Source organism: Halichoeres trimaculatus, unplaced genomic scaffold, assembly GCF_033239565.1.
Source record: "Halichoeres trimaculatus isolate MK-OKI-2021-1 unplaced genomic scaffold, fHalTri1.1 fHalTri1_scaffold_15, whole genome shotgun sequence".
Classification (NCBI taxonomy): Eukaryota; Metazoa; Chordata; class Actinopteri; order Labriformes; family Labridae; genus Halichoeres; species Halichoeres trimaculatus.
Genome location: NW_027437193.1, coordinates 13,875,970 through 13,901,114, shown reverse-complemented (window position 1 = coordinate 13,901,114; position 25,145 = coordinate 13,875,970). Strand labels below are relative to the sequence as shown.

Genomic DNA, 25,145 nt, shown 5'->3' with positions numbered 1-25,145 from the left:
ACAAGAGGGCATCACCATACTCGAAACTTTGATCAGATACTTTTCTGTTTTAAGGACAGAAATGCCATTATATTTATTTCTACAGGAGATTTTCCTATTAACTTTTTTTTTCACTTAACCTTGTTCCTTAGATTAATTCTAATTTTCTTATACTTCAACAGTGGAGAGGTAAGAAGTCACCATATAATGCTTCTGTGTATTCCCAGGGCAGACCAGTGTTCTTCACTGTAATAAGGATGCAGTGCACATTGCGTGGAGCTCCAGTGACAGTGAGCCATCTGGTGACGAGACCAAAGAGCACAAGCAACAATGTCCTAAAAGACGAGCAAGACCAACACCTCTTAGTCAGTCTTACACCAGAGCCCTGCACATACTCAGCTCTGAGAAAGGTAAGTTAGTTTGCTGCAGCTAGCCGAGTCAGGGCTTGCATTTATTGTGTCGCTCTGTTTTCAAGTTTTGTAAAGTAGAGCTTAATAAAGTCTAGTTGTCTAAAAAATTACATATTGTGTGTGTGTGTGTGTGTGTGTATGTGTATGTGTGTGTGTGTGTGTGTGTGTGTGTGTGTGTGTGTGTGTGTGTGTGTGTTTAGAATAGAATAGAATAGAATATACTTCATTTATCCCCAAAGGAAAATTCAAGAGTCACAGCAGCAACACAAGAAAACAAAAGTAAGAAAGTGTTTTGTTGGAAAAGGTCCATAATAAAATAGATGATGGCAGCTTGACCATCATTCTCCCGTCAACCAGCCACAAGGTTCAGGACTGGGCTTCTTCAGCAGTCTGTTCTTTCTTCTCTCTCCTGTATCCTGTTCGTTCACAGCAGGTGACGTTGGTGTCTGATGTTAGTTTAGTTTGTTGGTTTAGTGTTGCCGTGGCTAAGTAAGTACACAGTCATGTAGTTAGTTGTCATAGTAGGGCTGCCTTGCCTCACATTATATCCTATTCAGCGAGGAAAAAATGTTAAATGATTATTTTTTATGCAAGATATAACAAAAATATTAAGGGTTAGTTTTGAGTTTTTTGTATTATAATTTCTCCAGTTTGGAGTCATTCTGACAGAGCCACATCCCTGTCTCCTGTTGATTTTGATGTTTTAGCTGAGCTAAGCTAACTGGCTGCAGGATGTGGCTTCATATTCAGGGGTGTTTGTGTGTGTGGTAAAAAAGCAAATAAAAGTAGTTCTATATATATGCAACTATTCTTTTACACCAGTGTCCTCGAGCTTACATTTTTAGATTCTTCTCATTTGCAATGAGATGACTATCTTGCTGCGCTTGAGGAAAGCTCTTGGGTTTTACTTTGGTAAATCTTGCAAATGTTTTTTTTTCTGTTTTTCTTTCCTGTCTTTAGATGATCTTCCTATTATTGACACAGGAAGTGATCTGGATGAGTCTGAAGAAGATGTTCTAAAGGACAGTGGTCAACAAATCTCAGACTGTGAGTCCGAACCATCTGACGAAAGAAACAAAGATCTGCCTCAAAATAAACCTTCCAATGTGAGTAAATGTGTTCCGATTTTTTTTTTGTGTTGCACCAAGTGGCAAACCACTTATAGATCCCTTGACTACAAAAGTCATCATTAATCCCATGTTAAATTGTGTAATAATTTAACACCAGTATTCCATTCCTTTGAGGTCTTGTGAGGTCTCCATGGGTTTAATCAAGTTGTCATGGGCTCAAATGAACACTAGATGGGGCCACACAACCTCTTTAACATAGTCAACCAGATTGGAACCATCATATGTTTCTAATTAAGGGTGTTTAGTTGACTGTCAGTGCATACAGATTCCCTAGAAGTAGTGACTCAAGTGTTTGTTCTTTTCCTAGAGTCCAGTTTATAATGCTGTGTTATACTCTTTGCATTGTTTTTCATCTTTATCAAGCTTGAGCTGCTTGTTTGCATGAATGCTTATGTTAGAATGATGTATTTTAACTTTTTCTTTTTAAAAGAAATTAACTTCAGTGTTATTTTAGTTTTCTGGATTTGGTTTGTGTCTTTAGCCTTTATTCCAGCAGAGGGAGTCTTGTCGTCGTCCTCTCATGTCCTGAAAGAGCCCCATAGGCTCAACCCAGTGCTGCACTGTGCACTCCTGTTCCAAACAGTCAAAGTTCACAAGCTGAGGTAGCAATAAAACACTGAGTGAATGTGCTGCCAATTTTCCACTGATCCAGAGCACTTTTTAAAACAGTTTGTAACATGAGAGGATGACGTGTAATGGTTTGTTTTATCCTCTCAAACTCGGATGTGTTAAGAATTAAACAGCTCTCAGAAGTGTAATTTATGGAAATGAAACACCAAAGAGCTGCAGCACAGCTTGTAGGGACATAAATTGGATTATTATTTTTTATGACATCATTTTTCAAAATGCCAAACATTTAAAGTGTCCAACACCCCAAACGTATCATGTGTCTTTTAATGTGCTAAATCTCAGTAAATTAGATGTTTTTGAGGTTTGACAGATTTTCAAGACATTCATTGGCAGCAGTTTGGGCCCAGTGTTCTCTAAAACAACAAAAATTTATTATTATTAGCAAAAATATGGAGTAATTTTCTTGATCTTTAATGTTAGAAATGTAAGGACATTGCATACCCAGTATAAAAGAATAAAGTGATTTCTTTAAAAGTCTCGTATCACTTTTAAACTCAAATTGAATGAGACGTAAACAGCAGAAAGGCTGTAAGCAACTCCATCTAGCATTGCATGAAAAAAATCCTTTAAATGTCAGTCTTTTACCAAACTTCTACCTCTATTTTTTTGAAGAATTGACTTGTATATGTATTTTGAATAATCTGAAAAATGTATAAGATGTGAATTATGGTCAAACTCTGTGCAACAAGATGCTTTTCTTTTGGCCTGGCCTGAATGCTTTTTATACAACAACTGTTTGTTTTAGTTTGACTCATTCCTCCTCACCTCATTCTGTTCGTTGAATACACTTTGATTGCACTCTTCCTTCGAAGAAGTTGTTCAGGACCAGTGTTTGTCAAAGGCAGGGCTGGCATGGAGAGAATGTTTAAGGAGTGGTGGTGAAGGTGTTGGGCTCAGGTTCAAGACTGCACATATTGTTTTGCTGTTCTGCAGCAGACTTCATAACTTTATACTGATCAGTCGGATATGACTGAATCATAACACTTGTTATTATCAGAAAGCTGATCATGCAAATGTCCATCAAGAGGGTGGAATTGGTTTATTTAGGGTAGCTCTGATCTGAATCCTTATTGGACTAAATAACAACTTTTGAAATCATATTACTAGCTCAAGGTGAACTGAAGTAACCAGTGTCTTCTTGCAAGTTTGCAGGCTGTTTGTGCAGAGGAAGCCTGTCGACAGATTAGCATCACTCCCGCAGACCCAGCTACTTCCTCTTGTCACACTTTAATTTGCTGCTATCAGCTCTCTGGGGTCAAAGATCACTGAACAGGAGGCTTGTGGTCAGAAGCCAGCTTGAACAACACACTCTTAGGGTCCCACTTCTCAAATATGGTTGTGCTAAAATGAATCTATGTGGTTTTTGGCCTATAGCTTGTTTTCTCTTCACTCATCATATTCAATAACAGTAATAGCTTTTGTATATCTTGCCTTTAATATAACATTAGATTTTAGTCAACGCAAGTAAGTTCTGATTGAAGTAGAGCCTCAGATTGTAACTTCATTTCTCTGCTGCCGGGAAAGCATGCTAATTCGCTGCCAATTTGAAATCAAACCGGATCTAACAGGCTACAGAGGAAGACCTCACAGTCCAAGATGAAGTTTATTACTCCAGATAAATGTACGACTGAGTCAGTTGATGAATATGTGCCAAATCTCTTATTATTTTACCAGAGCTGAAAGTGTACAGGCGGAGCTGCAAGGGCAAATTTGTATTTCAAGACCAAAGAGGATGGCCTCTTAGTGGATGCAGTGCGCTAACATCAAGGGTCAACAACCTCCCCCTCCCACTGCATCAGGGCTGTAGCTAGATCAGGGCTGTGTCAACAGAGCGGGGCTATAAACCTCATTTTACTACTGTTTGTTCAGGAAAACATGCGAGTAGATGAGGCTGCGCAGGGCTGTGTGTACTTACAATACTTTCAGTGCAGGGTGAAAACATTTTTGAGTGGCTGCCAGGAACATAGTGTTCCTTATTCTCTGTAGCTGGTTAGAGTGTGACGTCTGCTGGCAGTGCGCCTACCAGGGTCAAGTTGATTCAAATAAGAACGCACGTTGGCTGACAGAGCTTGGTATGTTGGTCGTGTCTGCACATGACAGGAACTCGGGTTTCTTGTGGATTTTTCCATGAGAGCCGATTCCCTCAGGTGAAGTGAGCAGTGAGACAGCAAAAAGGATTGTTGTGTTACTGTTTTATGAGAATTAATCAGCCTGACAGGAAATAAGTGTACCATGTCAACTTGGCGGATTAAAGACTTTATTTAGTTTATATGATCTTTAATGATTCGTTATTAATTCATTGAAACCAGACCCCATTTTGAGCCCTAGCTTCCTCCTTGATGTAAACATTGTCCTGTACATGATTCATAAATCATTGAAAATAACTATTTTTTCAAAATTGGGTCAAATATTTTATCTAATTCTGAAATAATGACCTTTTCCCTAGATGATGGAGCTAGAAATCTCAGGCTACACCTCTGACGGTGAGACCGTTTCCTGCACAGCGGCGTCCAGCAGACTGGACTCTGAGAGCTTTCTTCTTCAAAGTGGCGAAAGCAGCAGAAGGTCAGTCAGTGACTGGGTCAGATCTGCTCAGGCGATGCTGCAGACGCCTCAGAAACGGATTGACAGGCAGTTCAAGACCCCGGAAGACTCAGCCAAAAAGAAAAGAAAATTTCAAAGGTTTGAATGCCCTTGTTTTTGAGTCATGTTACACCTTCCTTCTCACAGTTTCAACTGCTCAGCTTTTAAAAACAATTTAGACACTTGAATTTCTGTATGTTTCAAGTTTATTGCCTCACAAAAGGAGCAAACAAAGTTACACTACATATAACCCGCTGACAGGTGACAGTCAAACTCTGGCAGCAACATTTCCACTCTTAACACTGATGATAAAAGGGACACCTGGAGTCACGATGTGGGTGCGAAATGTCATTGCCATCTCCAAGACCCCAAATCTGACAGATGGCTATCTGTTGTCTTCGACAGCTTCATCGTTTTGCATCAGATAATCTCCTCTTTGAAATAAACTTATGTTTTTGTCAAGCTGTGCAAGCTATCATGTCAAATCTTCACTTGTTTCTCTGACTGTTGTGTGTTTCTTGCACAGTGGGGGGTTTGCTGAGAGACTGAGTCGACTTCAGAGCAGACAGAGGTCAGCTGTTAGCTTCTGGAGGCACCAGTCGCTCTCTGAAGGTTCACCAGCAACAGGTAATCCACACAGAACCCATAATACTCCCTCACCCCTTATGACCGTTCACATTTAATGATGAACTTTGATTTGCAAGTGGGATGCAGGCAGTGTCTCTTTTTGTTAGTGTGTGTGACTGCATAAAGAGGCCGTGCAGAGGAAGTGCTGGCTGAAGGTGGATCACTGTGCCCCTGAACTGTGAACTCAATATGTAGGTGACAGGAAGCTGCTTGCTTAGGTCTTTCTTTCCTTTCCGTGGTGAACCAAACCACTCCTTTTTTCTTGTTAAGTATCTCCTCGTAATAGGACACAAACAGTGGCTCAAAAGTGACAGTTGATGATGGAAAATAGAAAAGAAACCACCTGGTGGAGCTCAGAGTTTGTGGTCAGTCAATGGCTTACTTTATGTAAGATGTTAAGAACAGAGGTTAAGCATGAAAACGTATACCAGCTTCCCTTTTACAGTTTAATCAACATTTTATTCTTTTGCATTCTAAAAAAATATTTTGATTGAAAGATTTTTTCTTTGTTTCTTCATTGTCGTAAACTTTTCAAACCAACTCAGGCTTTTTCATGGCTTAAATAATAATTTAAAAAACTTTGGGAATTTTAACAAATGTAGAATTAGAGAAAGGTCAATCCCACATTAAAGACAGTTTTGTATAGAAAAAATGTTGAAATGAAATCCAGTACATCATAAAGCTACTGTGAATTTACAGCTAAAAGCAATATTGTCAATAATCACCCAAGTATCAAAGTTTACGAGTCAGAGTGTGTGCTTGGAAAGATCTTCTCCTTGTTCAGGATACATTCTAATTTTTTTACTTGCCCAAATAGTTAAAGAGTTACGGTAATGAGAACAGCGCTCATCAATTATTGCTCAGCGATTGGTGCTTTATAGCATGTGGATTCTTATGCAGTACATCAATGCCCCAGGTATTCCAGTAAAGGTTGTTTTTTCTTCTTTAAAGAGCATTTGAATTTTCTTGCTTGTCCAAATGGTTGAGGTTGAGTTGCGCTAATTTAAAGAGCCGCTTACAAAATACACTACTTACTGGGGACTTCCTCCTCCAAGGAATTCTGATGATCAGATGCAGTTTTTTATGCACCAGTTTAAAATTATTGTTCCATTTTGAAGGAAAACTTCAATTTCAGTGATGAATTTCTGGTACTTTTTGCATAAATGTCCAATTCTACAAGATTTAAAGTTTGATCATTTATGTGTTGGTCTGATGATGCTCACTGATTAAAGACAAACTAATTTCTTTGAGTAAGCGTTATTCTCTCCCCTCAGAATTTGACAAGTGATCAGACTTACTCATAAAAGAGGAGGTTAACTCCACTCTGTATGTTTTTAAAACACTGGAAATTGTTGTTTTGTTTGTTGACCAACGATAGACTTTTTCAAAATCATCCTCAGATCTTATTATTCAGTTGTCATTGATAGGTTGAGCTGTTGACATGACCAAATAATAGCATGTTATCCTTCTATTACTCTTACTTCCTAATACACATGCACTTTGGTTTTATCTTTTTATTATCAATGTATATTCTTCTACAACACGTGTGTTGGAGCTTTTGAATGACACGCCAAGATGCTGTGACCAAGATGTGAGGGTGCTGAGTGTAACTTTGATAATTACAAGTGCATTTTTACATTGCAGTGCAGAAGAGAGGGACAAAGATAGACAAAGAGGTGAAGAGAAACGGATGTACAAAGTAATAGGTTTACTTTGCATTTTATATCTCTGACATACTGTATATACTGATCTGAATGATACCAGCTGCAGCGAAAAAACAAATTTGTTTCCCCAACAAAACATTAAACTTTCTTCCTTGGTTGCAGCTTTAGCTTCTTTTCAGATACGCAGGGCTGATTACAAAACAGTGTCACCTCATTATCATCGTAATGCTGTAATTGTTGTATTAAATGACGAATTCACCAATTGTTGTCTGGGATATCTGTGTTCTACATTATAACACCTGTCAGTACTCACAAAGGCCTTAGGCAGTAGAAAAGCCCTCGCCAGAAAAACCCTGCATCTCTATTGCTTCATGCCTGTTTATCGCTATCCTAGTGTTTTGGTGTGATGTAAGTGCACTTACACGCACACATACACAAGGTCTTCAATTATTTCCTGACTTGGATGGCTTCCTGAAACCTATAAGAGCGTTATAGGTCAAAAGGAAGACTGGCACTATCTCAAAGTTGGTTTGTGTTTATTTGATGATTTTGTGATCTCTGACGTAAATGCTCAAAGCACAAACAAAACGCTTGAATTTCGTGTTGGAGCAAAATGCATGTTAAAACTTTGCAGAGATCTCTATGATAAGTTATAATATCATAATATATCAGAACTTTCCCTCTGGCCACATTAACAGATAGCAAACGTGTGCAAACACTGAACTGCACAGACTTCGTACTCTCTCTTGTGCTGCAGTTTTCACAGTTCAATGCAATCAACTTTATCCCAAAAATAAACACGCAGCCAAGTTTCTCTTATTATCTGAGGTTTGATTTATAGCCTCAGGACATTGTCTTGATTTGCTCTCAGTAATTATCTCCAGTGACTTTGTTGTTCAGGCCAAAAGCACACACCGTGGTGAAATTCCAAACATTTGCACACTCACCCAGTGGGATTCACTGCAACTCAGATCCAACTCTGCCTGAGTCAGAAAAGCCTTTACAGTCGTGCAGTGCAGATTGTTCTGATTCAAAAGCTGAACTGCTCATATAATGCATAATGAGTCCCACAGAGAGCAAGAGCCCGTGAGAGTATCAGGACAATCTGTACACACACACACACACACACACACACACATACACAAGTGGACAAACACTCAACATCTGTGTTGTTGTTTTTGCTCTGCTCTCCAGTGGACCGGCCTGGCAAACTGACGCTGGAGGTGATGGAAGTTCGGGAGGAGTGCAGTATGCAACTGGCCCTCTGTGAGCACCAGCAGGCCCCCGGAGAGAGCCACCCGCTCTGTGACCTCGTCCCTGAGGAGAGGGCTCATGTGCTGGTGCTGTTCAACAGAGAGACTGCAGCCCAGCTGATTCCTGCTCCCAGAGATATCATCCACATTTACCCACCATGGTGAGACCATGCAGTGCACTCAGTTTTTTCTATACCCCACTGTGCAGGATCATATGTGTAGGGTTTGACACAAGTTTCACATCAGCTGAAAATCTAGATCAATCATGAGAAATGCAGAAACGTTGAGCCATCAGTGCACATTCAATGGAAGCAGACTTAAAGGTGACATACAACACATGTTGTTCACAACATGTCACAAAATATGTCAACACTTGCTTTGGATATTTAGCACCATAGTGCAGTCTGTATGGTGTGTATCTGCACAAAATGTTGACACCTGGAGATAAATGACTGAGGAGCATCAACGCTCTGGAGAATTTTTATGCACTTGGGTTGATTTTCAAGCCAGTGATGAAGTGCAGATGAAGATTAATTTTGTGAATTAATGTAGCTAAAGACAATCTTCATGTTTGAAAATATTTAGTTTCTTGGACAGACTGATAATCGTTATAAGATATACCCTTCCAAATGCTGGAAAACCATTATAGTAACTCTCAGATGACCAATCTGCTGTTTATTCATGCTAAGATATTAATATATACATTTTAAAGTAGTACATTTAAGCTGTCTAAAAGAGCAGGGACAACTGGTAGAATGGTAAAAAGGATTACACACTACTCAGTGAAATTTTACTTTTATTTCCTCTGTTTGATTATGAAAGTAAATCTGTATTCCACAGCTGGACAAAAACTACTCTGAAAAGATTTACAAGTACATAAACAACACTATACTGGTTCACAAAGACAACCAAGTTCTTCAAAATCAATGCAAATGAAGCACACTGGCTCCTACATACGACATGAGAACCTCCTGATGAAGTGAAAACAGTTTGTCTTGTTTTAATCATGACTAAATGAAATTATTTTGGGTTTGAGCATAAAAATGTTCCCAGCTCACAATAGTAAGCTGCAAAGCCCCAGATGTGAGGCACACATACAGGGCTGGGAGGATAGAAGGTGGGAGGTGTGTGTGTGTGTGTGTGTGTGTGTGTGTGTGTGTGTGTGTGTGGGGACGTGTGTGTGTTCTTGGGATTGTTTTGGAGCTGGAGCAAGGCAGCAGTTGACTCCAGCTGTTGGGAGTTTTGGGTTGAGTGTGCTCTGGAATATCCAAACTGGCGGAAGAGCAGGGGCCTCCTCAGCGCTCCGACGTCACGAACAGCTCCAGGGAATGCTTCACATTCCTCTTCCTGGCAGTAGTTAGGTCATTTCCAGCAAGCTGGGGGAAAAAACAGAGCGAGATTATTTTCTGGAGCATTTGGGAGCAGAGAGAGGAGGGAGCCAAAGGGCTGAGATTGAAAACATATGGTGGTTTGAGAGCATCTCTGGCTTTAGCACCTCTCCTTCCCTGCTGTATTGTTTTGTGAAATCACAAGATATAGTGCAGCTCTCAGCAAACACACCCGTTTACTCTTTCAAAGAACTTTTTCATCTGCATCAGCATTCTTAAATCCTCTGTTTGTTTTAATTACTCAGTGAAGTTGCAGAATTTACCCCAGATTTAAAATGAGTCCAAGCGCAATGCAATAAAAGGTTCCTTTAATCTGGATTAAACAGTCATGACATGTTTAATACACCCGACTGACACATGCATTAATCCAACTTTGACAAGTACAAGACGCTCAAAGCCCAAGACCCAGAAATTCAAATCAACATTCTGGTAAAATTCCTATTGTCTGTTGTTTCCGGTGTGACTGTCAAAGAGTTAACCACCCCCATAATTCCTGCAGTGAGTAGGTCGGCTCCTCCCACCTCCCACGCCTGGCTGTGAGTGGGCCGAGGCCTGAGCGGAAATACCTGCGGGGATTATTCACTGAGGAGCTATGACGGCAGCAGTGCAGCCACTCCTTAACCTGGCTACCTGTCTGATGATGACAGGGCCCACTCACCTGTTCACCACAGGGTCACACTTCCTGTACAGCTATCGAACCTGTTCTTGTGCACAGTACGTTCTGCTCTACTAGCAGAAGAGTAAGGCTCATTGATTACTGATCCCTGCTCAGATCTTTGACTGATTAAAAACCCTTATCAGGGTGAATCACAACGCAAACTCTGATTGTTTTACAGCCGTAAAAAACTCCTCGGGATGTTAACCACCACTTACAGAATCAGCACTTTGTTATCTTACTTTAGCAAAGAAAATCATCAAAAATTGGCTAAACAGATACTACATTTGTGACAGTGCATTTAAAATTAATAATAATATTTATATGAAAAGCATTTTTAGCACAAATAATTCGGAGAACTTGTAACCATGTTAGGTTTTTCATAATGTATTTGAACAGCATGACATGTATATGATTCAAGTGGTGAGATGAGGTGTTCAGGCAGACTCTAGAAGAACTACAGTTGTAAGCATGAGGTTGTTATCCTCTAGGTTCTGTCAGTAGATATTAAAATATTACATCCAGTTTGCATTGTGAGGGGTAAACATAGACTGGATAAAACATGGACGTAGTCCCGCTGACGCCACCCGTCTGTTACTGAAACGGAAAATGAAGCACATCAGCTATAGAGGCCATATTGGTAAAGGCGAGGGCTTCGCGTACAGCCATAGGGCGCCTGTTGTTCACGTGACCCTCAGCTGTGCCTCTTATTGGGGGAGCTCGCAATCTTAATATCCTCTGAACGGCTGAGTTAGAAAAAAATTCAGCCCCGGCACAGTGGGTGCCGGTAGTAAGATTAGTGACTCAGACAGGAGACGTTTATTGAACCAGGCTGTAAATAGGTTAATTTCTGCTTTGAATTCGGCTTTTTTTGGCTTGGTGTGTATGTGACTTCCGCTACTTCCGGAGCCAGCCTCAAGCAAACACTCGAGAAACAGCAGATTTTAGCACTTCAGCATTGTCTCATAAAGGGATGCACGATATTATCGGCACAATATCGGTATCGGCTGATAAAAGCTTAAAAACACGTTTATCGGTATCGGCAGATATGAAAATTTCTGCCAATAGGCACAGCCGATAAGGTGCTATTCAGTTAGGATTATTATTATTTTCCATCTGAAAAACAAACTCCTTAAATAAAATGTAGCACTTCATTTATTTGCACTGCAGAGCTCTGTGTCTGTCACCAGGTTGTTACAGTAGCTCTAAAATAATCAAATGCAACTTGGTTATGTTTAAAAATGCATTGTACATTTAAAGTTCATGTGATCTAAAGAAATTATTTTTCTGTATTTCAATACTGAATGTCTTGAGTTTGAAAAAATAATACATTTCTTATTTATGGTAAAATCAAATGTTTTTTTGTCTTGTTTTATGTGTGTTTCTTAAACAAATAAGACCGTCATAATAAGAGTAACACATAAATGCCCGTACAGGATAGACTAAGCTTTCTTTACAGTGAAAAAAACAAACAAACTTGTGGTTATCGGTATCGGTATCAGCCAAAAGAGGTTTCGATATATCGGCATATCGGATATCGGCAAAAATCCAATATTGTGCATCCCTAATTCGTATCTATTTTTTGTTAATGACATCATGTATAATTTAATGCATTATATTCATAATATCTAATATAACTAAGGTGATATTGCTTTTTTACTAGGTGATTTAACCAGGTAGTTAATGTTATCTGTGGGTTCTGTGAGTGGGGCTATTCAACTGATCCCATTCTGTGTAGTTTTGCGATGTCTCGTTCCTTTTCAATCATCAGCAATGACTCTGTGAAGGATATTACAGTGTATTTTTGTTAAAATCAGAGTTTAAAAACTATGTGTCTGCATTTATGCAGACAAGAAAAAAGGATTGTTTCCCTCTCAAGATGCCTGCCCCCAACTTTGACACAACCCCCACAGTATCTGTTTAATTTCTGATATAGCTCTGTGTTAAATTAAGTTTTTGGTAGTTAAATCTTTATCGATAAACTGAACCTGTGGTGTCACTGTCAACTCTTCTGCAGAGCAAGCAGGAAAAAAATACCTTAATTATACTTAGATCTGTACTTTAACACCATACTACATGAGGTTAAGTAATGATAATGCCCACTGCTGACTTAGAAAATGTCCAAACTGTCATATTTAGTTATTCAATGCTAAAGATAAACTGAATTTGACTGGAACTTACAGGAAGAAAAAAAAAGCTCAAGCCTCTTTCAAAATTTAACCAACACACATGGAGTGTTTGTACTTGGCAAACGTCTGGGATTATTGACTGTCAAAACATCAGTGGATTCCCTTGCAGGTGATTGACTAGATGAGTCATCCAACTGTCTGCACCAGCACAGTAAAGCAAACCATGCCGAGAACTGTACGTACAATTAAACAATCGAGGACAATCACCCCGCAGTAAATGCTCTCCTGGCACAGGATGTTACTTTTCTAAGGGTGCAGCTTTGGAGATGCATTTGTTTGCTCATCCTTTCTACTTTGGGAGGTGTAAACCAGAAGTATTTAAGTTCAAGCATAGAGCTTATTAATTATTAATCAAGCTCACGAGGGATTTTGAGGACAGATGTTGACAGCAGCTCATTTAAATCAGTAAGGAACAACTTGATGTTTAGTTTACTGTTCTACAGCTCGTACTCTAAACTGGTCAGTTATAACTAAACTGTTACATTTGCCTGAATATTACCAGGGATAATAGTCATTTGGTTTGTGAAAAGCGAATCGCTCTATAATTTCGTTGAATTGTTTCCTTGCCCGCCCTGGATCAGTGTGTTTGATTTTTCTGGCTGAACTCCCACCTCAGGTCGGAGACGAGCTGTGACATGCACAGCAGTTCCAGTCACAGAGTGCTCTTGGCTCTGAGTCAGTGATGATAAGCAATCATCACACCATTATCCATGTCACTGGTGGAAGGCATTAAGTCGTAATTCAAAGTCACCACAAACAAGCTGCCTTATAATTACCTGGTGATTATTCAGGTTATGATGTTCCCAGACTCTGATCCACTGAGGTGTGTGTCAATGAAAACCAAATTTTGGTGTTGCCAAGTAATACTATTGCTTTATGTTGGGGGCCTTGATACTACCAGGCAGGAAACAAACCGGAAACACATATCAGAAATTTGATCATTATATCATATCAATTCTTTGAACCAACATACAAAATTTGCTGATGTCAGAAAGTTTGTCAAGATATGATTTGGATCCCATTCGGTCAAGTGGTCTGCAGATAGCAGGAGATGTCATTTGTTCATTTACAATAAATGTGCTTAAACACAGTGACTCACATCAGTTATTGGATTCAATCATACAGTTTAATTCATCTGTTGTTTCACTTCACGTCAGATATAGTGGATCATTGATAATTTGATATGATTTGTCAAACTACAGAACCTGATCTTACTGCTGTGATAAGCTGGCGCTCCCCTGAAGAAGAAATATGTAGGCATTTATTTAAAAAATGTCTGTTTTTGTTGAAGCTCCCTCTGTTTTCTGATTATTCTTACAAAGATTTCAACCCGATATGGTTTTTCTACACTGTGCTGTCGTTTCTAACACGTATTTTTTTATAATCAGACTTTTTCCTGTCTCTTAAGTGGGCTTAGTTACTTTTGATTTATCATGTGCTCAAGTTTAAAACCTTCATCTTTTTATAAACACCTCATCAGAGTTTCCTCATCTCATCTGTGTTTCTTGTCACTGAACAGCCGGCCTGTTCGATTGAGACAGGCGTGAATTTTTTCCGCGCATGATGTCACATTTGGAAAAGTTTTAATTTATCTACGTCCGACTATGTCTAGTCTTTCAGGAACCGCAATTACATGGAAAATGTATCATTGCTTGAGTAACAAATGCCTACGCTGTGTGTTTTCGCTCAAAGGAGGTTAACATGGAAGAACTTTTACTGTGTGCTTGGTGGTACAAAGTGAGCAGACCTGTGGGGTGTTTGTACCTTATCTGAGTTTGACATTCAAACTGTCTTGAGTTCTCGCCCCCTTATGTTTGTGCAATAATTGTCCCTTGAAATGCTGTAAAATCGAAAGTATTTGGTTTACTTTATTGCAAAACAATTTTTTTTATCATGGCTGTAAATTGTGTTTCATTTTGTGAAGAAGTCAAGATCCTCGTCTCATTTGTTTACCCCAAACTAAAATGCATGAACCTTATCTCTTTTCAGGCAGAGTCTTTCCATTGAAGGATTCAATTGTGAAATTATTCTGAACACACACTTCAGCCAGAAAGTCTACACTGCATCCAGAACAACTAACATGCCCGTTCCTGGAGGCCTGCTGTCAGCCGGAAGCTGCAGGCCTTATTCTCTGTGTCAATCATTTGGACTGCTGGAGGTGGGCGAGTCCTCAGAGGAGAACCGTGCCACACAGGTAAAATCACCAGTGTCTTCCTCTGATTCATAATTTGAATAGTTTCAGGCCTTAGGGTTGTATTAGAGGCACTTTTAAGCTCTGTATTGCTCCACAGATGAACTGAATCAACCCATGAAGTCTGAGTCTAAACATTGCAGACAGGCAGAGTATGTTGTGTGCAGAGAACTTTGGCCCGCGACCATAACGTTCTTGTCAATTTTAATGTTTGTGTGCAAAACCCCCGATGGAATTATCACATTAGGGCGCTTGTGTCAATATCCATCATACATTCAACACAATTTATTACTCATAAAATATTATACATGAATGTATAATGAAACACAGGTGAGATTATGTCAACAATACATGTTTCCAAAGGGTTCATTATAGTCCTCTCATAACGTTTTTGAACAAAGAAAAATAAATAGTCTCTCTGGAGTGTTCGACCCGAATCAGTCAGCAGGAGATTTGTTTGGTGTGTGTTGTAGGAAAATGATATCAGTGTGGTTGCTGCAAATCTATGCCTGATTTACCAAATTTGAAGCGTCATTTGCTTTGAGCAAATAAATATGAATCAGTCAAGCACCTTTAGCATTAGTCAGCTTTCATTTGAAAAGCAGATCTCTGTTGCAGCTTTTCTTTTGTTTTCTCTCTGGTTTCAGGACTTTTGGTCAAACAGCAAAACATTTAGGATTTTTTACCTTTGCTCTTTTTTATCTTCATTTTTTCAGGGGAATTTATTAGACTTTTAGATTGACTAAAAGATTAAAACATTTCAATTTGGCTTCAAATTTTCCTGTCAGCTGTGCAGAAATTGTTTTACAGTCAGCTTTTGAGGTCGGAATCCACCCATCCAATTTTTTTCCCCAAGTTTATTTTTGCACTGCAGGTAAATTCATATTAATTGTGAGACATTGTTACTTTCTCTTAAAATACTGAAATATTATTTATTTTCTTTTTTGGGCTTTTTATGCCTTTATTCAGAGAGAACAGGACAGTGGATAGAGCTGAATTAATGAATTACAAACTGAGCTTAACTTTTGGGGCTCAAAGCCTTACTGCTAGGCCATGATAGGGCCCTGTTATTTAATTTTTTAGCTAAAGAGTAAAAAAGTTTTGTAACTTTTTTTTCAAATCCAAGTTGATGTTTGCATTTTTTTATTCATTTGATCTCAGTTAATGTTTGTTTTGTCAAGAATAGTCTTTATCCAATATAGCTTAGAGCTAATGATGGGTATCTACCACATCTGAAATGATACTGTACTGTATTGGTACTCAGTGGTACTAATTTTGGATATTTTTATGTGTGTGTCTATGTGGTAATGAATGTTTATTTGTTGCGTAATAAAATCTCAGAGTTCTTCAATTTAACATATATATTTATTTCTCAACAGCATGAAAAATTACTTACTCTTTCACTCCCTCACAGCCACAAGAATGCATTTAGGTACCGAAACATGGTACCATTTAATTTTACGTGAATGGGTACTCAGTACTACTGACAGAATTCAGTCAGTTCCTTTTAAAGTACCTAATTTGGTACCCATCCCTACATAGAGTTGTACATTAATGGCACAATAATGAAATATTAAAAGCTAAAAACACAATGCTATAAAAGATAATGCTAACATCACATTTTGGTACATTATTTTAAATGAATAACAAGACCTGTAACTGTTCACAGCTGCTGAGATTAGAATTTGATTTAAGTTTTAAAACAATATGAATATTTTTTTTAAAATAATTTACACTTAAATTTTCTGTTAGTTATTTTATCTCTTTCATTAGATACATCAGAACATTAAGAGCAGCCTGTTTTTTTTTTCACCTTTAGGCTGCTTCCTCTGATGCTCTGTGCAGTTTTGGGGGTTCAGGAGCTTTGTCGAGACACTCCCTTTCTCTCCTGGAAGCTATTGAGGGTCTTGGCCAGGCTGGTTCTGTGGGGCAGGACGTGGAGGTGGTGGTTCAGAGAGTTTACTCCATTCCTGTGCCTGATTGTTCTTCCATGTCCATTCTCAAGCCCAAAGGTCCCTTCAGGTCGTCCTCAGCTGTTCCCTCTGCAGAAAAAGGCAAAACAAGGTAGTGTTGGAGCAGCTGATAAAAGCCTTTGGTTTGTCATTTTATGCCAGAAGTGACCAGGGAGAGAATCACATTTTATCTTCTGTTTGTGCTTTTCTCCCACAGTATGAAACACTTTTCTTTTTTTTTGAGAACTGCATGCTGGTCTGAGGCCTTGCATGCTTCCCCTCGGTGGTACAATGTGTCTCAGTGGTCGAGCTATTGTTCACAGCGCAGCAGGCCCCACAAAGTGCTCATACTGTCTCCAGCCATATGGCATTGTTTGACAAAGGACACAAACATTTCTAATTGAATCCAGCCCCTCTGTGTGCGATTCTGGCCAATTCTCTGGAAAGACAACATGAGGTTTTCACAATGTCGTGCTCCAGCAACCCAGAGTTGAATTAGTGCCCGCTCACACTCCCCTAGGTGGAACAGGTTTGCTGCAGCTCTTATTACCTTAATTTGCTATAAGGAAACTAAAAATGTTTTAAATTAGGCCGTACAAACACCAAGCCTTTTAACCTTAATTTACAGAAATGTGGGGTTGTACAGAATATGGTCTTATTAGTTACAGTTTGAGCTTCTTTATCTGAAGTTAGAGCCTGAATATTACCGTGATATTCACTGAAAATGATCAAATAGAGTTTCAGAAAGAATGCCTTTGACTATCATGTTATCTTAAAACACCACAACAAACAACTGCTGGAGGATTTACACCTTTATTGGTCATACTAATTGTAATCTGTGTTTCTCTGTTTGGTGAGTAAGTCAGCTTCCTTTCTGTTTACTGACAAATGAAGATCTACTCTTTCAAACATCATGAACTTTATCAACAGAAACTATGAACTTATAACTTAGGAGAAATACATGGCAGATAGATACATCACAAAAATAATCATGGTCACATATAATTTTTTTGGCCCCTTGGGCAGCACAACAAGCAGGGAACTCAACACTGATAAATTAACATTTTGTTATACCAATTTAATTTAATGTGCTTTTATTTGTGCATTCACACTTTGATAAACATTAAACATCATTTGCAGTTATGTTTTAAAAAGAAATAATTTCGTTTTCACTCTTCTGTAAGTTTCTTTTTGGTGTCTCCTGACTGCAAACTGAAATCTTACTGCCTCTTCAGCAGTGAAGTACATGTTTATTTTACTAACATTTCATTAGCTTTTTCTTTATGCTGTTTGCTACTTAGCTGTTGTATAATTTGGGTTCATTAGACTTTCAAGCCTGGTTCAAAGTCCACATAGCTGCATGTGCCTGCACATGAAAAGAAGCTGACCCCAAGCCCTGAGATTAGTGCACCCTAGAGCATCATACTTCCAAAATCTCTGTCTATTGGTTGTGCATAAACAGTACACAACATCTCCCCCTTTTCTTCTTCACCCTGATTAAAATATCATATATAACTGATCAGCTCATCGCTATCGTAAAAGGATAACATGCTCTGTGTTGCCATAGTTGTCTGTACACAAACAAACAAAGACTCTGATGATGAGTGTTTAGGGGGAATATTTCAGAAGCATGTAGCGCTCTTTATGGCACCAGCCCCTTTGGTGCAGCTACGGTGGAGAGTCAACACAGAAACGCTCCCGGTGAGAGCTGTGAGAGTAAATTGAATTGAATTCAAAAAACTTTATTTGTCCCTGAGGGGCAATTAAAGGCAGCAAGTGAACAACGTAAACACTGTAACAACTGTAAACAAGGATGAGAAAACAAAGGATAATGTTTAAAATAGTTTAAAATACTAAATCCAGGGGGATAAACAATAAAAAATAATAACTGCTAAAGTACAAACAATTCTGAGTCCTGGGGATAAGCATGAGGTAAAAAAACATTGAAGATTAGCAAATACAGATAGCCTGAGGTAGGTGTATTAGATGCAAATGGCATTCAGTCGTAGGTAAAGGGGCAGTATCACAAATACCGTAACGATACTGTTTAAAATACTCCAATTAAAATTTTCCATGTAATTTTAAGCAACTGCACAAAATGAAATTTTTTTATTGAAGCATTCATCTATTTTTTTCTTGAAAACCACCAAAAAAGTTTTATCAACATCAAAAAGATACTTACTTGTTTATTAGTGACATGTAGTTTAATCACCAGTCAACAAAACTTTCACAGTCATTGGTTTCTGGTGAAAGAGCTATTGGTTTGAGCCGTTTAAAGCTTCCTGTGCTACTTATTCAAGTGGTCTTGTTATTCTTAATGAGTCACCGAATGTTCTACTTGAAGCAATTCCAGAAAGTATGACCTGCAGTTGCCTGGCCCTCAGCACTGTTGTTTTTGTCCTTTGCTGAGTAATAAAAGAAAAGTATTGGTTTCTGTCAGGCGGGCCTGGAGGGGCACTCTGTGGTGAAGTGAGGAGAGCCCCGGTCAGCTGACGAGCTAAATGAACATGGGTTGTAATGTGACACTTGCTCCTGCCATGCTGCTTCTACGCCTGGTAAACAAACGCCGCCCTCTGACCGGAAACACTCCTGCTTCTCCCTCCGTTTCTGTCGAACTAAACCAGATTTAGCAGGCTTGTTTTGTGGAGAAAGGATGGAGGCGGAGAATAGGTTCGAAGGTTATCATGAGGACTTAAGTTCAACTATCAGGGTGACCCCGCCTGCTTTTTGACACTGATGTAAACTTTGAAGCTATTTTAATCTCTGAGTCTTTTTTTTAACTTTTCTACTTTTTATTTTGTTATTTTTCTGAAATTTACTTCAGTTATAAACACACCTACCACTCTTTGTTTCTATTTGGTATGAATAGCTGCACAGACATAATAACATTGGGCACATTGTGTTGTGAGAGTACTTTTCCAGGATGCATGCTGGCTCAGTGGAGAGAAGGGTAGTTCACTTGGCAGCCTGCTGGCCCCATTCTGTATGAAGACAAGGACAGTTTGTACCTCTAATCTTGTGTCCCCAGCCTCCATGACTCACTCCCCTGGTCAGAGTGCTTATTTGAACCTTTTGTTGTTTAGCCCCTGCGTTAACACACACAAGGGAAAGACGCCAGTACGATATTTATGCCTGAAGAAGATGTTAAATTCCCGTAAATCTGGAATAGAATAAACAAGAAGATTAACTGTTTGCAGGAAGTGAGGAGAGGCTAGTTTTTTTCCCTCCCTCTCTCTGTGGAGAGGGAACACAATGTGCTGCAGGGATCTTGTTACAACCATGTTTATCACTCTCTCTGCACTGATTGGTGGAGAACACAGGAAGGAATCCCGCCTGTCCGCCCCCCACCAATGAGGCCTCTCTGCTGTATTCTCGATGTGTGGGTCACTTACACAGTGTGTTGCCAAGTAGTTGTGTTCATGTGCGTGGGCCTGAATGCGCACATAGTGTGACTATGTGCGTGTGTGTGTGTGTGTGTGAAGGAGCATGTGTGCGTTTGCAGAGGCTCAGTGGATCACAGTTCCTGGAAGAAAACCTGAGTTGCTGAGAATTTTGAGATGGCTCACAATAACAAATTCCTGAAAACGGCCTGTGACTGAAACCAACCAATGAGAGAGGATTCTTTTTAGGAGTGAGGGGTCACTGTTTGAGGAAGTGGGGATGTGGATGGCTAAAAGAAGGAACTGGATCTTAAAGGGAGGGGGAGGGAGAGTTGTTGTCAAACTTGTACCACCACGAGTCCTATCATGCTTTGATTGTCAAGTGTCACATCAGATGCTTCCCAAGGTTTTTCAAGTTCAGACAAGCTCCACTTAAAATGAAAGTGTTTATAAATTCCCACCATGCATGACATCAACACCTGTGTTCATACTGTAGTTAAAGTGATGTTTGATTTATAGTGTCAGCTTTGTAAAATTAAAAAAAGGCCAGTTTTAGGAAACTTCTGGTGTCACAAATATGAATTTTAGAAAAAAAACGGCATATGTAATTTATTTCTGTGTAAAGTAGGAACAATGCATCAGTATAGAGTAAAATGTATATCATTTTTTCTTGCCCTTATTTTGTGCTTCATAACAAACTGTGAAAAGGATCAGCAGCCAGCAATATAAGGTATAAGCTTGGGAAAGGAAAATGTTACAAGAGAAAAAAATATCATTTTTCATTATTTTGCTGTCCAATTTTTATAAGTTAAAGTGAAAAGTGAAATGGTTAGCAATTTTTAATTAAACACTGCAAAAAATGAAATCTTATCAAGTGTTTTTGTCTCGTTTTAAGTAAAAATTTTCTTATTACACTTGATATGGGCCACATTCAGCTTATCAGTCCAGAAAAATGTCTTGTTTTAAGTTATTTATAGACAAAAATGAGGTCTGAATTGCTAGTTACCAGTGAAAAAAATCTGCCAATGGAACAAGAAAAATTTGCTTGAAACTGGAATAGTTTCTTAGCACAAGTAACTTTTCTCTTGTTTCATTGGCAGATTTTTTTTACTTGTTACAACAATTCAGACCTCATTTTTGTCTGTAAATGACTTGAAACAAGACATTTTTCTGGACTGTTCAGGTGAATGTGACTCATATTTAGTCTAATAAGACATTTTTGACTGAAAATACGACAAAAACACTGGATAAGTTTCAGTTTTTTCCAGTGAAATGTTTAAAAAGTAAATCAACCAATAAGAAAATACCTTATACTCGTAAACTCTGGAAACTTTGACACAGATGTTTCAAAAAGCTTTCAATCAATTTTCAATCATTTTTTTTTTAATTTGAGTCAAAGACAGAATGGAATAGAATTCAATCAAATAGAAGATATTGTTTTAGTTTTTTTTTTTTAAGAAAGCACAATTGCATTCAAAATATGATTCAAGCATTTTGTTGGCTCAGCTGTTTTTTTTTTCCCATGGAAACTTGGAAAATGCAGTAGGAGGCAATAGACGAGTTGTAACTATGCCCAAATTTGAATTCAGATAAAACAAACTCTGTCCATACCTTTCAATACCACTGCAAATGAAAGAAAACTAGGGACACACCAATCTGATCCTTGTATTTGCTCAATCCAGCCCCTCAAAGCTGGTTCGGTATAGATGGGAAAAGATTGGTCCAAACTAAATGCTAAGGCTAAACTATGATTTAGTCTACAGTGTATACAATTTTCAAATGAATAGTCATTTCTGTAAGTTCTCAAGCGTTGTTTTAACCAAACTGCTGTTCAACATTTAAACATTTATTGTTTATATAAATATCAACTTCAGCAATTCCATATGTACTCATTTTATGTCTTTTACTGAAAACATTACAAATCTTAACCCACAGTAGGGCATGCAGGTCATTATCTAACACATATATGGGATCAGTATCTGTCAGTCGATACCCAAACATTAGACATAGTACCAAAAGTAATGAAAGGCTCAGTACTCTGAATGGGATTTATATAAAAAGAGAGACGTGTACAGTTGTCTTTCTAATGTTGTGTTCACTCCAGATCACCCAACAAGAATGTGTCTAATTACCTCTTTACATTGAATTCAAAGAAAGTCCACTTGCCAGAGTGATTTTGTTTATGTCTAGTCTGAATAAATTAGAAGCTGTGCTCTCCCTGCATCTATAAATTTTCCAATTCTGGACACTTAATGCCCTCAGTTATTGGTCAGTGCTGTGAAGTTCCCTAAAACAGTCAACAGGCTAGAATCAACAGAAACTATAAGATGACCAGGTGACATTGCTTTCTCTCTCCTCTGCTCTCAGCCTCTCTGCAACAGACACTAACATTACATGTGCATCTGTATGAAAAGCCAAAATGATGTCATACAACGTCAGTATTTACCAACCTCCAAACGAGAGCAGTTAGAGCTGATGTGGCTGTGATGGAGGGCCGAGCAGAGTGACACACACACACAGCAGGAGGGAGAAAAGAAAAAGCGTGTTGACAGGAGCAAACAAACAAACAAACTCGAGTTGATTTGAGCTGCGAAGCAATCAGAAAAGAACATCTTGTTTCTGTTTCACTGCTTGTTTTCATATGTGGGACACTTTCTTTACTTCCCCCCTGTAGCAGTCTACTGCTGATCTCCTTCGCTCATAGTAGCTTTGGGTTGAAAATGTGGCAGCAGAAGCTCTTCTTCATATGCTCTGATACTATGTAATGTAAAAATGAAGTGTGAAATAAGTGGAAGCATAAAAACTTTGATAGCCTTATAAATTTTCAACCATTTTATGAGAGGAAAATGACATGAAATCTTTCAGTATTCCCAGTCTTGCAATGTGCCTTAGTCCAAATAGTGCTTTAAAGTAGATGGTGTTCCTCTAAAACAAAATAATATCTCCACCTCCCCAAACATTTTACAGACTAAACCAAACTGACACATCTGTCAGAAGAAAAATAAGATGTAGGTAGGGTAGATGTAGCTTGAGAATAATTTTTTTGAAGGGGTTCAATTCAGGACAGTAGCCTATCACTCAATCCAACTGTGGTAAGAACTATTTTTCTTTCTGCTTTGAAAGTAACTGAGCATGTCTGCCTTTGAAGAATGATATTTTCCTGAGGCATTTTCCTCTCTGGCTTGGACAAACAAAGTGTCCCTGGGTTGATAAATACCATTCAGGGTTCAGGTCTGCTCACAATGCTTTATATATTGAGCTCATGCACTTGTGCTTTTAGCTCTAAAAACATCAGACCTACAGAAAACAGGTCTGTATTTTTAACATTCTGAAGGTCTGATTTTGGATTCTGAATTAAGCAAACAACTGAGAATAATCTTGGGCAAGTGTTGATCGTGGCCACTAAAAGTCATGTCAGGAATGTTATTTAGATATCTATTTCCAGGTCTCTCAGACCAGACACAGACTAACACGGTGTTTACCAGCAGAAGACATTTATAGGCCCAATCAGGTGGTTGAAAACACTCTCTAAACTTTCCCAATGTCTGGGATATGCGCATGCATGCACATGCATGATGGGCATGCTGACAGTCCTCCTCCCTCTTGCCTGTGTTTTTTTGTATTCCTCCTCCTCCTCCTCTTTTTTTCTTGGCCGTTGCTTGTCTAACCAGAGGATATGAAGTGTACTGTTTACTCTCAGGGTTGGTACAGGGCTGTGTCTGGGCTTGACTGGCTCAGATACTGGAGCCTGTAGCGGCTCCATGCTCGCTGGGAGCAGCAGAGTGCAGGACACAGAGCAGTTTGCTACAACACATTTGTAGGCTAAAGGTCCTTCTGTCAGCAGCAGCCTGTCAAACCGGCCTTCAGCATTAACACCTCCAAATGCTGGCGTTGAGGCCTTAACTGTGAAGCGCTGTGTGTCACAGGAAGCAGGGGTTGATAGTTACGTAAAACTCTTAGTGTATAAATGACTGGTTACTGAAAACAAAACATATTGAACTATTTAAACAAACTAAGGATCCTTCCATTTTAGGGGGAAAATTAATTTAAGTTTCAACCCAAATGTGCATGCTCTAGCATTTCCTTAAGTTGGTTAAATTATTCTTGAGCACTGAGCCTCAGAGGTGCAAACCAGGACAAAAGCAGGTTCAGAAAGTGTAAGAAACACACCTGCCACTGAGACACTGTGCTCCTGGCTTTTACTGCTGCCTCTTACATCATTGTGGCACACAGTCAAGTTCATGCCTACATCATAGCCTACATCATGAAGAAGGTTAGCTTTCCTCCAGAGGTCCTAACTGATTTATTATAGTCTTGTTACCATCCTGGAGCTAAAATGAGGGATCATTAAGATCTTACAGGGTAAGAAAATGCAAGACAAAGCAGTATTTACACGTCAAAAAAGTGTTGTCTTAGAATGTATTTTTCATTTAATAAATAACTGAATGGATTATTATCCAGTTTGTTTAAAAACAAACTCAAAACCTACCTTTTAAGTTGAGCTTTTACCTGAATTACCTTTTAGTGTTGTATTTATTTTAAGTACAGACCACTTTTTTAAATTTTATCTTGTCTTATTTATTTATTTGTTTTATCTTTTCTTTTTAAAATCTTTTATATTTTCCGTATTTTATTCTCTAGTTTTCCTGTGTCATTCTTTATATGTATATATATATATATATATATATATATATATATATATATATATATATATATATATATATATATATATATATATATATATATATATATATATATATATATATATACATATATATATATATATATATATATATATATATATATATATATATATATATATATATATATATATATATATATATATATATAAATAAACTTAATTTCAAGTTTTTTTTATTCTTAATTCTTAAAAATCATTTATTTTCTTATTTTATTTTATGATACATTTAATTTTATACTTTTTACCTAACCTTCAGTGTTTTCTCATTTTTAAACCTTTAAGAAGGCGCTTCCTAAGTACGTACTGGGTACAGCAGTGTGCTTTAATATTGTCTTTTATCTATGTTGCTTTTTATTAACACTGTGTTTGGGTTGCTTTGTGGGTGGGTTCCGGGGCTGGGTGGAGTGGGTTT

At 38.4% G+C, this 25,145-nt stretch overlaps 1 protein-coding gene across 1 annotated transcript in view; it reads left to right on the top strand.

The window, feature by feature from the left end:
* The window catches only part of spidr (scaffold protein involved in DNA repair), a 45,132-nt gene that overhangs the window by 8,736 nt on the left and 11,251 nt on the right, over positions 1–25,145 (top strand). Inside the window, exons 4-10 of the mRNA XM_074689072.1 lie at positions 207–389; positions 1,350–1,495; positions 4,596–4,831; positions 5,259–5,359; positions 8,218–8,437; positions 14,498–14,702; positions 16,519–16,763. Of these exons, the coding sequence (XP_074545173.1) occupies positions 207–389; positions 1,350–1,495; positions 4,596–4,831; positions 5,259–5,359; positions 8,218–8,437; positions 14,498–14,702; positions 16,519–16,763 (1,336 nt within the window). The remainder of the gene's footprint in view (positions 1–206; positions 390–1,349; positions 1,496–4,595; positions 4,832–5,258; positions 5,360–8,217; positions 8,438–14,497; positions 14,703–16,518; positions 16,764–25,145) is intronic.